Genomic DNA, 14791 nt, shown 5'->3' on the forward strand with positions numbered 1-14791 from the left:
CATCATGATTAATGTAAATGTATAAGATTAAAACATTGCACTTAAAAAAATATGAATGCATTGAATTGTAATTCACAACATCTTCTGAAGATCAAATCAATCAAATCATTGTACATAAAAACAGAGCAGAATGAATCATCACATCTGGGGACCATCACCACCAGCATGACTAGTATCTATGTGGACCCTACTACAGTTTAACCAGCTCAGCTATAGACTACACCAGCATGACTAGTATCTATGTGGACCCTACTACAGTTTAACCAGCTCAGCTATAGACTACACCAGCATGACTAGTATCTATGTGGACCCTACTACAGTTTAACCAGCTCAGCTATAGACTACACCAGCATGACTAGTATCTATGTGGACCCCTACTACAGTTTAACCAGCTCAGCTATAGACTACACCAGCATGACTAGTATCTATGTGGACCCTACTACAGTTTAACCAGCTCAGCTATAGACTACACCAGCATGACTAGTATCTATGTGGACCCCACTACAGTTTAACCAGCTCAGCTATAGACTACACCAGCATGACTAGTATCTATGTGGACCCTAATACAGTTTAACCAGCTCAGCTATAGACTACACCAGCATGACTAGTATCTATGTGGACCCTACTACAGTTTAACCAGCTCAGCTATAGACTACACCAACATGACTAGTATCTATGTGGACCCTACTACAGTTTAACCAGCTCAGCTATAGACTACACCAGCATGACTAGTATCTATGTGGACCCTACTACAGTTTAACCAGCTCAGCTATAGACTACACCAGCATGACTAGTATCTATGTGGACACTACTACAGTTTAACCAGCTCAGCTATAGACTACACCAGCATGACTAGTATCTATGTGGACCCTACTACAGTTTAACCAGCTCAGCTATAGACTACACCAGCATGACTAGTATCTATGTGGACCCTACTACAGTTTAACCAGCTCAGCTATAGACTACACCAGCATGACTAGTATCTATGTGAACCCTACTACAGTTTAACCAGCTCAGCTATAGACTACACCAGCATGACTAGTATCTATGTGGACCCTACTACAGTTTAACCAGCTCAGCTATAGACTACACCAGCATGACTGGTATCTATGTGGACCCTACTACAGTTTAACCAGCTCAAATATAGACTACACCAGCATGACTAGTATCTATGTGGACCCTACTACAGTTTAACCAGCTCAGCAGTACCATTGAGACAAAACCCAGGATAGAGGGGCTGAGTGAATGTGGTCTGGACTCTGTGGAGGAGGGTCATTGTGTCAGAGACACTGTAGAAGGACAGAGTACCTGCCTTGTGATCCAGGTCCACTCCTACTCTGGAGGACTGAGGGCCTGATACTTTAGTCCTAACACTATTGTGTCTGAACCAATAACCATCACTATAGTAGTGGAAACTCCAGGACTTGTTATTGAGTCCAAATGGACCATCTGTCCCTGTTCTGCTGATGTCTTTATATGAGACTGCTGTAATACACAACCCACTCCACTCCACCTCCCAGTAACAGCGTCCAGACAGACCCTCTCTACACAGAACCTGGTAGTCGTTGGTGAATCTGTCTGGATGAACAGGATATGGTTGGTCTTGGCCTGTATAGGTCACCTTTCTGTTCCCTTCAGACAGAGAGAGGCGTGTGTGTGCTGTGTTTGGGTCCAGTGTGAGCTGACAGGAATCTGGGAGAAGAGCAGAGCAGAGACCAATGAGGGGAGTTAGAACAATAAGTTAAGTCAGATACTGTATCTACCCTGTCTTTGATTAGAGCACAGCAGAGATCAAATCAGAGAAATATGAGGAGTCAGATAGATACCCAGTCTTTGATTAGATCTACTATTGCTATATATTTCTAGAGGGATTGTTAGGAGTGTCAGTAAAAAGAGACTGTTAGTTACTTCAGAATAAAGAGACTCACATTGTAAGAACTGTTCTCTGGTCTTGGGCTCTGGAGGCAGTACAACATCCACTATATTCACTACAGACACACAAACACATTCACAGAGAGAGAGGGAATGTTATCATCATACCATATTCCACATGTATATGACTAGTAGGGAACTTTCAATGGTCTAAAGTTGATGTTCTTATTATTTTCAACACACCTGTAGTGGAGATCTTGGTCCATTCTCCTTTAAGGACGTCTTCTAGTTTCTCTCTCAGTTCAGACACAGTCTTACTCACATCTCCAAAGTAATGAAGAGGACGGACAACGATGCTGGGTAAGTCTGAAGATACACTGGTACTGGAGAGAGACTGATAACTCTGGAGAGAGAGAGAGAGAACAGAACCAAATGATTGAGAGTTTCACATTGAGTTTTAATTTCATATCACATGTATCAAGGCAGTTGAGTTACCTGGAGGAAATGGATGTGATCCTCTGTGTGTGAGAGCTGCTCCAGCTCAGTGCTTCTCTTCCTCAGCTCAGCTATCTCCTGCTCCAGTTGCTCCAGGAGTCCTTCAGCTTGACTCACTTGAGCCTTCTCTTGGGCTCTGATCAGCTCCTTCACCTCAGAGCGCCTTCTCTCAATGGAGCGGATCAGCTCAGTAAAGATCTTATCACTGTCCTCCACTGCTGCCTGTGCAGAGCGCTGTTAGAGAGAGAGAGAGAGACTGACTTGTCTTACTTTAATGAGCCATCCTCATTACACTAACACCCCCACCCCTAAAAGCACATTGCCTGCCACCACAACCTCCACACAATCACATTATCCAGTACCCAACACCACAGTACAATACACCAACCAGCACCACATTCCAACCGTCCATCCAACCTCCTCTCCAGCCGTACAGACAGCCCCCCTGAGCCCCCATACCTCCTGAAACATCTCCACACTGTTGATCATTTTGTACAACTCAAACTCAACCCTAAGGCGTCAACAGTAATGGCATTACCCTGGCAACACAGAAAAAACATGATGAACAGTCTGTCATTGCAGAAAACGGACACCCCTCCCCAACTCCCAGGTCAACCCGAGCCAACCAGCTATTGGTGTCCAGGGCTCCATGTAATACCCTCCACTGGACGACCCCTGACCTTTCCAGCACTGGGAGCTTATAGAGCACCCTCCACCTATACCCTGCCATGCTCTCAGCCCCCACAACCCCCTGCCACTGATGCCCCTTCACTCCCACTAAGCTCAGAGTGTTAAAAGTCAGTAAGTCCTCCAGACTCTCCTGCCAGTCCCCAGTCTCTGCTGTCACTTGCAGTGGTGGAAACGGTGGTGGCCCCTCCTCAGGCTGCTCCAGCCCTCAGTACTGCAGCATAGAAATCAGAGACCCCTGCTGTATTGAGTCTCTCCTGCCGCATGATGAAGATCTGCTGATCCAGCCCCAAACCACCAGCCCTCCTCAACAGAGCACATGCTGGTTCCCTCCAGCCCACCTCCGTACGGTACAGTAGCCTCTGTGCTGCTGAGTCAGAACGCTGCCACCCTGACCAGAAAATGTTTACTAACTTGCGCTGCAGGTCCACAAGCAGACCACCGGGGCGTTGAGAATGGCCAATTTAAGCCATAGAGAGGATGCCACCAAGTTGTTGATGATCAGCACCGCCCCTCTGTATGCCACTTGGGAGATGAGCCACCTCCCACTTCGTCAGCCTCCACACCACCGCTTGTGACACTCCTTCCCAGTTCTTCCTATCCCAACCCTCCGAGCCCAGATACACCCCAAGCATCTTGAGCCACTCACAGCCCCACTGCAACCCCCTGGAAGCTGCGGAGGTGCCCTGTCCCTCCATGCCCCACATAACAGAGCCTCACTCTTGCCCCAGTTTACCTAAGCAGAAGACGCCCCCTCGTACACCCTCAAACTATTCTCCAGGGCCTGTAGGTTCTGCTCATCCCTAACCAACACAGACGTCATCAGCGTATGCTGACACTGCTATGCCTGTCCCCAACCCTATGCCTGGCTCCCACACTCCCTGTAGCCTCCTGCGTAGCAGGCCCAGAAAGGGCTCAATAACAAGAGTGTATAGCTGCCCTGACAGAGGGCATCCCTGGTGAATGCCCCTCCCTACCCAGACTGGCCTACTGAGCCCTCCCCACCTTGACCATACATGAAGCCCCAGCGTACAGCATTTGAACACAGGCCACAAAATTCTCCCCACAACCAAAACTACACATTGAACAGATAATCATGGTCCACCCTATCAAAGGCTTTCTCCTGATTATGAACCGATTGTCTGTGATTAGGGGTCCTGATACACAGTTTCCCGTCCATCTTATAGTCCAAACAGAGCAATGCCACAGGCCTCCAGTTCTTTATGTCGCTCAAATCCCCTTTTTGGGCAGGAGATTCAAAGCCTCCCGTCTACAGCTTAGCGACAGCTCCCCCACCCCGACGCACTCACACAACACACGTTCTGTCCAATAACTTCCCAGACCTTTAAAAAAAAAATCTGAGGCAGACTGTCTGAGAGACGGCAGCTGAGAGTTTGTGAAAGGCCAGGGAAATGTCTATTTGATTTATCTGTGACAGAGAGAGTTTGGAAAGGTCTGTGAGCAGAACCTGAGAAAACCCAGGATAATAATAATAATAATAATAATATGCCATTTAGCAGACGCTTTTATCCAAAGCGACTTACAGTCATGTGCATACATTTTTACATATGGGTGGTCCCGGGGATCGAACCCACTACCCTGGCATTACAAGCGCCATGCTCTACCAGCTGAGCTACAGAGGACCACAGAGTTCTGGCTCTATAAGTACAACTCCACAGCCTGCTCCCTCATCTCCCCACAACAGAAGTTACCCACCCATCAGGCTCCCTCATCTCCCCACAACAGAAGTTACCCACCCATCAGGCTCCCTCATCTCCCCACAACAGAAGTTACCCACCCATCAGGCTCCCTCCTCTCCCCCACAACAGAAGTTACCCGCCCATCAGGCTCCCTCATCTCCCCACAACAGAAGTTACTCGCCCATCAGACAAACGTAAAACAAGGGATTTTCTTGGTTTCCCCACTCTGTTTTTCCAACCCCTCTGGTGTAACAGAGAACTGAGCCCTGTACTATAATATAATATAATATGCCATTTTGCAGACGCTTTTATCCAAAGCGACTTACAGTCATGCGTGCATATATATATATATATTTTTTTTATTTTATTTTTTTTGTGTATGGGTGGTCCCGGGGATCGAACCCACTACCCTGGCGTTACAAGCGCCGTGCTCTACCAGCTGAGCTACAGAGGACCAGGTGCAGACACATTCATGAAAGCAAAGACAAGGTCATTATTTGGGCTCTAAACACTAACAACCTACCCTTACACACCTCTTTTGCCACCCCTGCACTAAGATTTCTGCCATGGCATTTAAATGTTTTTGGTTTACATATTCCCCAGTCTTTGCCGCCGTTCATGTTAAGGAAGTCTAACCGTGAAATCTCCATAAGAGGTGGGAGGGAAATCACCACAATCAGAAACCAGTAGAGAAGCCCATAAAGCCGCCATGCCAGAAAAAAACATCAATTTAAGCAGATTCTGAAGACATGCCCTTAAGAACCCATGACCCATTTTCTCAGCCTATACCGCTTCCTGGGTGAGAGGACACTAAACCCCTCATTCTTCATCACGTGTTGTACTGACCTTATAAACCTTCCAGGATCAATAAAATAAGACTCCAGCAGAACCTTATTTTTCCCCTTTAGTCTCCATCAGGAAACTAGAAAGTTCTCTCACCGTATAAACTGGGCCCTCAGCCTGACTGTCTGTCAGCTCTGGATCCAATGAGCCGTCTGAAAACGAGACGCCTTGTCCTCCGCTCCCGCAGACTCACCTCCCCCCTCTTCCTCCTCCTCCATTGGCACGGTACCGTCCTCCTCCTCCCCAGTCTCTGCCCCCCTGCACTTCCCCCCTGATCAGAGCCTCTTCCCCAATGACAGGCAATATTTGCCTTCGCCCAGCGGAGTCTCTGTTACTACAGAAACCTGCCTCAGCTCATGTAGCCCAGCTGCAACCCTCCCCACCACCGCTTTCTCCACGGCCTGCGCACCACCACTTGACCCTGCTCTACTCTCCTCCTTCCTGGTACCACCACCACTTGACCCTGCTCTACTCTCCTCCTTCCTGGTACCACCACCACTTGACCCTGCTCTACTCTCCTCCTTCCTGGTACCACCACCACTTGACCCTGCTCTACTCTCCTCCCTCCTGGTACCACCACCACTTGACCCTGCTCTACTCTCCTCCCTCCTGGTACCACCACCACTTGACCCTGCTCTACTCTCCTCCCTCCTGGTACCACCACCACTTGACCCTGCTCTACTCTCCTCCTTCCTGGTACCACCACCACTTGACCCTGCTCTACTCTCCTCCTTCCTGGTACCACCACCACTTGACAACTTTCATGTTTTGAAATTATACTTCATTACTATAATGATTATCAATAAGCCTAAACATTAATTCAGTCACCTCTGGTCGACAAGAACGTATTTTCCTAGTACATTAATTGTCAAATTCATCAACCAGCATCGAGCACTCTGCCTTCTCAGGCAAGCGAGGGGCATGTTGAGGTAAATATGCTAACCGCCAAGGTTGCATTATGTCATTTATTGGTGGGCTGGAAGATGCAGTGTTTTTTCTTTTCTATTCAGAGGCTATTTACTCCCAATATGAGATAATTTTATATAGAAGGTTTTTATAATGCATGTTTACTAGGGTTGAGGTTAGCGCATCTGAGTAGGGATTATTTGGGTTCAATACCTGTCCTACCTATCAATCATATTGCTGCTTGTAGCCTATAACTGATGATCCCCACACTAGAAACACCCAAAACTATCTGTGCTACCAAACCCTGTGTTCCACCCTCCCCTGTGTAACCTTGAGGTTTGTTAAGAAACAAACACTTGTCTACGAAAAGAGACATGTTTAAGGGATTCCACTTGGCACCCAGCCGAGAGCACACGGAAACCACTTGCAAATTTACCAAAACTAACCAACTACTTGCGGTCTGTTCGGAAGCAATAAACGGAGGCAGATTAGCCACCACAACTCTTATCGAAAGAGGCGACATCTGCACCAACACACCCCTCACAACAAGACAAACCTTTTTCATTAACCCAACCACCGCCTTGTTCATTCTGGATGCAGAGTGCAGATGTTCCGCTCCAACCTGTTCGCCGACCATGAGCAAAACTTCCTCCACACCTTTCTCCGGAACGGACCCGAAGCGACAGCGTTTCTTCTCCACTCGGTTGAGGCCATCACGCCGCCCTAACAAACTACCCCTACTCCCCCCTCAACTCTAAACGATAAACAGTGGAAACCAATAAAAAAAAACTCCACCATCAGAAAATAAATTCAGAAAATACGCAAGATCCAAAAGAAAAAAGAATAGTAGCCCTCCTCACAAACCACAAATCTCTCATACAACCAACTTCTTCTTCTTCTATGATATAATGGCGGTCCACAAACCAACGTTAAAGGTGCATGCCGCCACCTACTGTGCTGGAGTGTGTGGTCAATCACGGTTTCCAACATTTCTAAATCCTCCTACCTAACTCAGTACTTCTGAGAAAATAAAGAAGAGCCCTACTAACTTCTAATAGACCCTCCCCCATCCCCAAAATCCCTTCCAAACCCCCCCCCAACCCCGTCCAACCTCAATGACCCTACACTTCAAACTTTCCCTCTCTTCAACATACTTACAACAATATAACAACACATGCTCCACCGTTTCATCGACCGTACCCCCCAGACACAAACCATTCACATGCTTGCCAACCAGATGTAATGACGAGTTCAATGTACACTGTCCTAAGGACAATCTAGTAAACACCACCTCTTCCTTCCTAATCTGACCTTTGAATCTTGGTCCATCGACCTTTCTGTAAAACTGTAAACTATTCATATAAATGACGGCCCTTGTGCTCAGAGTACCATCTCTTCTGCCACACATCTATCAAAATGGCTCTGATCTTACATTTGGCCTCACCTCTACCCAGTGGAACATTAATATCAATTATATCTCGTTTCAAAGCTCTTTTAGCTAACTGGTCTACAATTTCATTCCCTTCCACACCCGAATGTGCTGGGACCCAGCAGAATCTCACTACTACACCCATTCTCTCAATTCTCCATAATAACATTAATACCTCCAATAGCAGGTCACTCCTATTAGATTTACCAGATGATAAACTATTCAATACAGACAGAGAATCTGACCATACTATAATTCTAACAGGTTGTACGTCCTCCACCCACTGGAGGGCAACTATTATCACCAACAGTTCAACTGAGTATACTGACAGTTCATCTGTTAGTCTTCTACATATCTGCACATCAAATTCAGGAACGTAAACGCCTGCTCCTGTGAGCCCACTATCTGGGTCCTTGGATCCATCTATGAAAAGCGGTAAAAAAGCATAAAAACTTTTACCAATGTAATTGTCAACCAGTTTCACTATATCACTGACTTCTGACCAATCTTTCCTTTTCTCTACCAAGGTTAGATCAACAACAGGGTCTGGGAGCAACCATGGAGGAACATCCCTATCACCACAGAAGGGCCAACCTCCAACTCCCTCAAACCACTCTCATCAGCAAGCTTTCCAACTGTCCAACCAAAACCACTGCCTTGTCTACTAGTATATTCCCAACAGTCATCTAGAACAGTAGCAGTGGGATGCTCAACCTCACAGCCTTTCAACCCAATAAGATAATGACCATTTTCTACGCTGTATATCCAAAGGCATCTCTCCTGCCTCCACCAGTAAGGCACATACAGATGTTGATTTAAATGCACCAATACATATCCTTAAAGCTATATACTGGATTCTGTCCAGCTTCTGAAGCCAAGTCTTTACCTCTGTTCCATAAACTGTACACCAGTAATCAATTGTCGTCCTGATCAGAGCTCTATAAATATCCATCAACAATTGTCTGCCAGCACCCTATTCATAACCAGAGACCCACACAACCAACTACCGCAAAAGTGATGGAATGAGAGAGACAGAGACATAGTTACAACACTGTACATAGCCATAATATAACGGTTCTTCTTCTTTGGAGTTTAACGGCGGTTGGCATCCAATATGTTGCATTACCGCCCCCAACTGGACTACAATATAAATCCATTTTACTTTGTGATACAAAATGGGAAAAGGGGAAATTATAATGATACAAAAAACACCCTTCCAACTAACCCTACACTCATCAAATACCCACTACCCCATTCCACTACTTTGACCCTATCTGCTCCTGCACCATGCCAACGGCCTGGGAGGACGGGACACCACCACTCAACACACCCTGTAACTCTTCTGAAGTCTAATCTTGTATGCCCAAATACTTCTCTGCAGCTGCCACCACAACATCTATTTTCTGGGATTTACATTCCATTACTGCGGTACAGTTGATAACCATTGCTATGAACTCTAAGAAGCTAACTTTCCTAAAGCATATATCACTCGTTGGCCTATCCCTCTGTGCTGGCACAGATCTACTACTCACAGGGATCCTCTCAGGATCTCTCACCCTTGACCCATCCTCAACTACTTTCTTCACTGCCTCAGCATACGACACATTCTGCACTACTCCGACTCAAGCCACCACAACCTGCCTCTCTCGCACCGGACACTTCCGATCCCCAGCCACATGGGCATCCCTACAGTTGACACACAACTTTATCCATCGAAACTACACAATCCTCTATCCCATGCCCTCCTGCACACTTCCCACATCTTGGAATCCCCCTCCTACAAACTGCTGCAACATGACCATAAACGTTGCACCTGAATCAGTGCAGTGGATTCGGCACAAAAGCTCTAACAGGATAACTGATATATCCTAACATGACTTTGTCGGGTCAAAACTCAAAAGGACTGACAGTGACTCCTCTGTTTCACCACGCTCACCACCAGGTCTGCGTCGCACCAAACGGCGGGAATCACAAACACCAGGAATCTTCAACTTTAATTGCTCCACCTCCACACTTAACGCTACCCCAGAAATCACTCCTTTCAATGGTGTCCTGTTCCTAAGAGAAAAGCAAGAAACAGATCTTGACCCAAGTTGCGTGACACGGAGCGCCCACTCCCTCTGGTCAGAAGAAACACAAACAAATATCACAAGTCCACTACAGGTTACCTTCACTGATTCAACTGCACCCAACTCCTTTCCCACCCACCCTGAAACCACAAATGGATCTACCAAAAGGTATGGATCCACTTTGTCCAACAATGTAACTCCTACTGCACCAGATTCTTCTTTATCATGTCCATTGATGCCAGGCTCTGGTTCTGAGCTCTTCACCACACCTTCTACCTCACTTAACTCTCCCTCATTCATTTCCCTTTCACCTCCAGAACTCAGTCTGGCGAATGGCTCACTCTGTTTGCACTTGAATTATAACATTTGAAATGTCTATTCCTTTAAAACTTTTGTGAGTGAAATGATAGTTTATTTCACTTTTGTTTATTATCTATTTCACTTGCTTTGGCAATGTAAACATATGTTTCCCATGCCAATAAAGCCCTTTGAATTGAATTGAATTGAGAAAGAGAGCGAGCGAGAGAGTGCCTTGCAAAAGTATTCATCCCCCTTGGCGTTGTTCCTATTTTGTTGCATTACAACCTGTAACTTAAATTGATTTTTATTTGGATTTCATGAAATGGACATACACAAAATAGTCCAAATTGGTGAAGTGAAATGACAAAAATAACTTGTTTCAAAAAAATTAAAAAACATTAATAACAGAAAAGTGGTGTGTGCATATGTATTCACCCCCTTTGCTATGAAGCCCCTAAATAAGATCTGGTGCAACCAATTACCTTCAGAAGTCACATAATTAGTTAAATAAAGTCCACCTGTGTGCAATCTAAGTGTCACATGATCTGTCACATGATCTCAGTATATATACAGTGGGGGAAAAAAGTATTTAGTCAGCCACCAATTGTGCAAGTTCTCCCACTTAAAAAGATGAGAGAGGACTGTAATTTTCATCATAGGTACACGTCAACTATGACAGACAAATTGAGAATTTTTTTTTCCAGAAAATCACATTGTAGGATTTTTAATGACTTTATTTGCAAATTATGGTGGAAAATAAGTATTTGGTCACCTACAAACAAGCAAGATTTCTGGCTCTAACAGACCTGTAACTTCTTCTTTAAGAGGCTCCTCTGTCCTTCATTCGTTACCTGTATTAATGGCACCTGTTTGAACTTGTTATCAGTATAAAAGACACCTGTCCACAACCTCAAACAGTCACACTCCAAACTCCACTATGGCCAAGACCAAAGAGCTGTCAAAGGACACCAGAAACAAAATTGTAGACCTGCACCAGGCTGGGAAGACTGAATCTGCAATAGGTAAGCAGCTTGGTTTGAAGAAATCAACTGTGGGAGCAATTATTAGGAAATGGAAGACATACAAGACCACTGATAATCTCCCTCGATCTGGGGCTCCACGCAAGATCTCACCCCGTGGGGTCAAAATGATCACAAGAACGGTGAGCAAAAATCCCAGAACCACACAGGGGGACCTAGTGAATGACCTGCAGAGAGCTGGGACAAAAGTAACAAAGCCTACCATCAGTAACACACTACGCCGCCAGGGACTCAAATCCTGCAGTGCCAGACGTGTCCCCCTGCTTAAGCCAGTACATGTCCAGGCCCGTCTGAAGTTTGCTAGAGTGCATTTGGATGATCCAGAAGAGGATTGGGAGAATGTCATATGGTCAGATGAAACCAAAATATAACTTTTTGGTAAAAACTCAACTCGTCGTGTTTGGAGGACAAAGAATGCTGAGTTGCATCCAAAGAACACCATACCTACTGTGAAGCATGGGGGTGGAAACATCATGCTTTGGGGCTGTTTTTTCTGCAAAGGGACCAGGACGACTGATCCGTGTAAAGGAAAGAATGAATGGGGCCATGTATCGTGAGATTTTGAGTGAAAACCTCCTTCCATCAGCAAGGGCATTGAAGATGAAACGTGGCTGGGTCTTTCAGCATGACAATGATCCCAAACACACCGCCCGGGCAACGAAGGAGTGGCTTCGTAAGAAGCATTTCAAGGTCCTGGAGTGTCCTAGCCAGTCTCCAGATCTCAACCCCATAGAAGATCTTTGGAGGGAGTTGAAAGTCCATGTTGCCCAGCGACAGCCCCAAAACTTCACTGCTCTAGAGGAGATCTGCATGGAGGAATGGGCCAAAATACCAGCAACAGTGTGTGAAAACCTTATGAAGACTTACAGAAAACGTTTGACCTGTGTCATTGCCAACAAAGGGTATATAACAAAGTATTGAGAAACTTTTGTTATTGACCAAATATTTATTTTCCACCAAAATTTGCAAATAAATTCATTAAAAATCCTACAATGTGATTTTCTGGATTTTTTTCTCTCATTTTGTCTGTCATAGTTGACGTGTACCTATGATGAAAATTACAGGCCTCTCTCATCTTTTTAAGTGGGAGAACTTGCACAATTGGTGGCTGACTAAATACTTTTTCCCCCACTGTACACCTGTTCTGAAAGGCCCAAGAGTCTGCAACACCACTAAGCAAGGGGCACCATCAAGCAAGCGGCACCATGAAGACCAAGGAGCTCTCCAAACAGGTCAGGGACAATGTTGTGGAGAAGTACAGATCAGGGTTGGGTTATAAAAAAATATCAGAAACTTTCAACATCCCACGGAGCACCATTAAATCCATTATTAAAATATTGAAAGAATATGGCACCACAACAAACCTGCCAAGAGAGGGCCGCCCACCAAAACTCACAGACCAGGCAAGGAGGGCATTAATCAGAGAGGCAACAAAGAAACCAAAGATAACCCTGAAGGAGCAGTTATGCACGTGAATAGTTATGCACGCTCAAGTGTTGTGTTTTTTTGTCTTGTTTCTTGTTTGTTTCACAATAAAAAATATTTTGCATCTTCAAAGTGTTAGGCATGTTGTGTAAATCAAATGATACAAACCCCCCAAAAAATCCATTTTAATTCCAGGTTGTAAGGCAAGAAAATAGGAAAAATGCCAAGGGGGAGAATACTTCCGCAAGCCGCTGTATGTATAGGGGACATGAGTCAGTCATGGTTACTTAAAGTTATGTGATGAGGTAGCACTGCCTGCAACTTCAAAATCAGTGTCGGCCCACGGCCCAATGGGGAATGTCCTCTTGGTGTAATGATCAAGACCCAGGTTCATATCCCATCAGTTACATTAAGCAGTCTATTCTCTGAAAGGGGTCCAGACATAGTGGGGTCAGTGGGATTGGAGAGGGGTCCTATCTCTCTCTATGACTGGAGGAGACAGGTAAAATCCTCTGGTCAACAATACTCACCTTGAGAGACTTCACAGCTTTTTGGAGCTTCTTCAGCTCCTTCTCTCTCTCCTGGAATCTCTGCTGGACCTTCTGCTGACTCATCCCCAGCTGCCTCTGTGGAGAATCACTCTTCAATGAGCTATCAAGCTTTATTTGTCCAGTAGATCAATAGTATAGTAATGTGACATAGGGCCCATAGAGAGGAAGGTCTAAAATCTTGAGGAAGTCCCTTTACCATATGACATTTTCTATGTTGCTATGTTAATTATTATAGTTTTTATGGTAGGCGTACATGTATCAAGGGGTTGAAACTGAACTTTGGACTCATAAAAGGGAATTCAGAATGATAATAGTGTTTGACTTTAGAAAATTGTGATACATTTGGAGCAAACTCAATATACACCAAAGTTTGTGTTCATATTTCTTCTGCCGTGGATATATTTCATTTGAATTCTCTCATATTCAAACAGCCTCAGATCCCACTGTATCTTTAATTCTTTGTTTATCAGACAGTCACCAACAAGTAGTTCTGGTCTTACCTGTTTCTCAGTCCTCTCTGCTGCAGCTGACACTGTATCATGGCCTTTATGTTCATCCATCACACACAGCAGACAGATACACTGCTGACCGGTACGACAGTAAACCTCCAGCAGTTTGTCATGATGAGAGCAGATCTTCTCCTGTAGTTGTGCGGTGGCTTTGACCAGCTTGTGCTTCTTGAAAGCAGGAGATTCATAGTGAGGTTGGAGGTGAGTCTCACAGTAAGAGGCCAGACACGCCAGACAGGACATGAGGGCTTTCTGCTTTCTGGTCCCAGTGCAGAAATCACACGCCACATCTCCAGGTCCAGCATAGCACAGAGCAGGAGGGGGAGCAGCCTGGAGTCCTGTCTTCTTCAGTTTCTCCACCACCTCAGCCAACATGTTATTTTTCCTCAGATTAGGCCTTGGAGTGAAGGTCTCTCTGCACTGAGGACAGCTATAGACCCCTTTCAGAACATCCTGATCCCAGTAGCCGTCAATACAGCTCCTACAGTAACTGTGTCCACAGGGGATGGTGACCGGCTCCTTCAGTAGATCCAGACAGACAGAACAACAGAACTGGTCCTGGTCCAGCAGATCTCCGTGCTGAGCCATTTGGACGGTTGTTCACTCTCACACAGACAGACGACACAGAGACTCAGATCAGTTTTGTTTCCACAGAAGAGAGTTTGTGGAGGGGAGGGACTTCCTGGTTCTGCCAGAGGGGTGGGGTTAGAGGGAGGGAGGGGTTAGAGGGAGAGAGAGAGAGAGAGAGAGAGAGAGAGAGAGAGAGAGAGAGAGAGAGAGAGAGAGAGACAGAGAGAGAGAGAGAGAGAGAGAGAGAGAGAGAGAGAGAGAGAGAGAGAGAGAGAGAGAGAGAGAGAGAAAACTGTACACAATGTTAATAGAGACAAAGATTTGTGTTCCTAGGTTAGGGCCCTTAATATGGAATACATTAAATAGAGTGGTTAGAATATATAAAGGGTACCAGT

The 14791-nt window shown here is 45.5% G+C and overlaps 1 protein-coding gene across 1 annotated transcript; it reads right to left on the reverse strand.

Annotated features, from left to right (window-relative positions):
• Nucleotides 1-1183: 1183 nt before the first annotated feature.
• LOC121540625 (tripartite motif-containing protein 16-like) lies at nucleotides 1184-14414 on the reverse strand. The gene is made up of 6 exons (XM_045214173.1): nucleotides 13818-14414; nucleotides 13297-13392; nucleotides 2368-2601; nucleotides 2116-2275; nucleotides 1929-1988; nucleotides 1184-1692 (listed from the first exon to the last, which is right to left on the reverse strand). Exons 1-6 carry the CDS (start codon nucleotides 14412-14414, stop codon nucleotides 1184-1186), a joined length of 1656 nt encoding a protein of 551 aa, XP_045070108.1.
• Nucleotides 14415-14791: the final 377 nt, after the last annotated feature.

The sequence above is a fragment of the Coregonus clupeaformis genome, unplaced genomic scaffold (assembly GCF_020615455.1).
Source record: "Coregonus clupeaformis isolate EN_2021a unplaced genomic scaffold, ASM2061545v1 scaf0209, whole genome shotgun sequence".
NCBI lineage: Eukaryota > Metazoa > Chordata > Actinopteri > Salmoniformes > Salmonidae > Coregonus > Coregonus clupeaformis.